The sequence below is a fragment of the Clavelina lepadiformis genome, chromosome 5, assembly GCF_947623445.1.
Source record: "Clavelina lepadiformis chromosome 5, kaClaLepa1.1, whole genome shotgun sequence".
NCBI lineage: Eukaryota > Metazoa > Chordata > Ascidiacea > Aplousobranchia > Clavelinidae > Clavelina > Clavelina lepadiformis.
The window spans coordinates 13997162-13999919 of NC_135244.1; the positions used below are offsets into that span (position 1 = coordinate 13997162).

The 2758-nt window shown below is 38.4% G+C and overlaps 1 protein-coding gene across 2 annotated transcripts; it reads left to right on the forward strand.

Annotated features, from left to right (window-relative positions):
• The first annotated feature begins 481 nt into the window (after positions 1 to 481).
• LOC143458620 (uncharacterized) lies at positions 482 to 2207 on the forward strand. Of its 2 annotated transcripts, none has more exons than XM_076955433.1 (3): positions 482 to 1180; positions 1264 to 1331; positions 1428 to 2207. In XM_076955433.1, exon 3 carries the CDS (start codon positions 1463 to 1465, stop codon positions 2195 to 2197), a length of 735 nt encoding a protein of 244 aa, XP_076811548.1. In that variant the 5' UTR covers positions 482 to 1180; positions 1264 to 1331; positions 1428 to 1462; the 3' UTR covers positions 2198 to 2207. The 2 variants fall into 2 exon arrangements, with proteins under 2 accessions (XP_076811548.1, XP_076811547.1); XM_076955432.1 differs by having other exon boundaries at positions 482 to 1055.
• Positions 2208 to 2758: the final 551 nt, after the last annotated feature.

Genomic DNA, 2758 nt, shown 5'->3' on the forward strand with positions numbered 1-2758 from the left:
GTCCGTGGGTTGAATCGTCCGCGGGTTGAATAGTCCGGGGTTGAATCGTCCTGGGTTGAATCGTCCATGGGTTGAATCGTCCGCGGGTTGAATCGTCCGCGGGTTGAATCGTCCGCGGGTTGAATCGTCCGCGGGTTGAATGGTCCGCGGGTTGAATCGTCCGCGGGTTGAACCGTCCGTGGGTTGAATCGTCCTGGGTTGAATCGTCCTGGGTTGAATCGTCCGCGGGTTGAATCGTCCGGGGTTGAATCGTCCGTGGGTTGAATCGACCTGGAACCATCCCAAATATAACGCTGTATTGTCGTTTATGACGTAACAATGAAATTATTACCCATCACGCAACAAACAATTTTAAAAAATTCCGGACATTTAAGCATATTTTAGCATTTCCTCCCGGACGCAGTTTGAACACTAAAATTCCGGACATGTCCGGGGAAATCCGGACGTATGGCAAGTTGGCAACCCTACAATAGGGCAAAGAGATTTAAACACATGAGTAGAAACTTCTCTTTTGCGCATGACGTCATGTTTGTTTCTTTTATTCTCTTGGAGCATATTCTACTTTCTCCACGGTCACGGTTCACTACATAACAATAAACATGCAGACGACGACAATGATTTTCAGATCTGTTTGCTGCTGGAACAGATTAGTCTTATTATTAGGGTGCAGTTATTGGGATCCATTGGGTGTTAATTTTAATTGAAATTAATTATTGAAATCAGGTGAGAGTTTTAGGTTCAGCAATTAACTTAGTTTCAGTTCCTTGAACTGATAATGCTGCTGTTTTGTATCAAGGCATGGCTTAGCCTACTTGAGTTGCGCGGGAAGATTTTTTCGTTCACCACATTTATCTTCGACCAGGCAATTAGCAACTAAACTCATTACTCATTAGCATAGGCCTTATGTTGCAGGTGTTGTGTCATTAAAATAGGCTACTGAAAGTCTGATTTCAGATCTTGTTATTGTGGTGCAGTTGTTGGGATCTAATGGATGTCAACTTGAAGTTAATTATTGAAATAGATTGTGACCCAGAAGACGATGCAGCAAACTTCATGTAAGATACGATATGCCTATTAATCAATTAGCCAACTGCTGTTGAGCTTGTCCTGTATGGCGGTCACCCAGAGTGTACGTTCTCGCCAATTTATAATAAACAGCCAAGCAAAACAACAAATTAATGTAAGTCGTAACGAGTATTTGAAGTAATACTGTACTGATATATTGATGTCATTTAATCTGATAATGAAAATATTTATTTGCAGATGTGGACAATGTTTGCATAACTGCACAAGTAATGAAACTTTGCTGGCTCATCAAAAAACTGCTCACGGTATATTTGTTTGAAACTTATTTCATTTTGAGCTCTATCATTGGCAGATTCCGATTAAAAAAATCAAACAAACTTAATTTTACACTTGTCTTGCAGAATCTTCTTGCAATAATGTTACAAGAGAAAAGCTGATGGAATGGTGGGAAACAGTGGGTGGCGTTAAAACAGATCTAACTGCAGATGCGGTTAACTATTTTATGAAGCTATTTTCTTCGTACAGTTCACCGGATGAACTGTTTCATAAATTCTCCTGTGATGGAATTACGTGCATCCCATCACTATTTTTCTTGCCAAGAAAATTGTCACTATGTTTAACACGAAAATTGTTTGATGTATTTTTATCTCACGTTACCACTGTTGCACACAACAAAAAGGGGAAACACTTGACATTACACAAGTTAACCCGAGACGAAGAATTCATAATTCAGTACATAGGTGGTTACATTTTGCAGAAACTCACTAAGCGCTGTATAAATCCGAGAGAAATAGATCTATTGTCTTGTTTAACTGATTATAGTAATGAAACCACTAATAGTTCCTTGATTTCCGCTTTAAATAATAACAATTATGGACATCTTACAGTTCCAGCGAAATCACTAGTGAAATTGTTGATGTATGTAGAAAGTGTCTTTAGGAAACAAGACATAAAGGAGCACATCATGGAAAGTTGCATGTCTTCTTTGAGTGTTTGTAACATAAAAGATATATTTGAAAATCTTGTTTTTGATGAATGTTTGCAAAAATTGTGCATGAAAATATGTAAATTTTACGTGAAGATTAGATGCTATCAAAAAGCCAATCATTTAAATTCAGTACTGCATGTAACCTCTGATCAAAATGTAAGTCTGAGAAAATCATTAAAATGAATGTACATTACATAGTTGTCTTCTTACATGTACTTCGTCAGTTTTAGCTCAAGAAGGATTAAGTGTTACTGTATTGTAAGCAGACTGTCAAAACACTCGAAATCAAGTTATTTTTTTCGCTTCAGCATTGGATCATCGCAAACATCACCATGTTTCCAGTCAATAACGTGATTTACATTTGACCCCTTAAGTGACTTGATATTCTTTTTGCACATTATCACATTTTCAAATTGTGCATATTGGTGAATATCAGGCACTTCATTTCGACGGCCAGTTTGTCTCATATGACCGAAATAGGCCTCCAATGGGTCTTGGTTTAAGCGCTTAGTTAAGACGTATGAACCTTCTGGGCTGTTCTCCACCAAGAATTTCACCAATTCAGCAATGGCCATGGATGTGGAAACTAAACCGTCGTAGGTTTGATGGCTCAGAAACTGCTTTGACTGTTCGGAAACGGACCCAGTTAAACTGCTTTTCCATTGTTTTAACTCTGAAAGGAATGTATTAAGCCATTTCAGACGAGGATCATCAATCGTTGTATATGGTTTTAAGTCAGGGTTG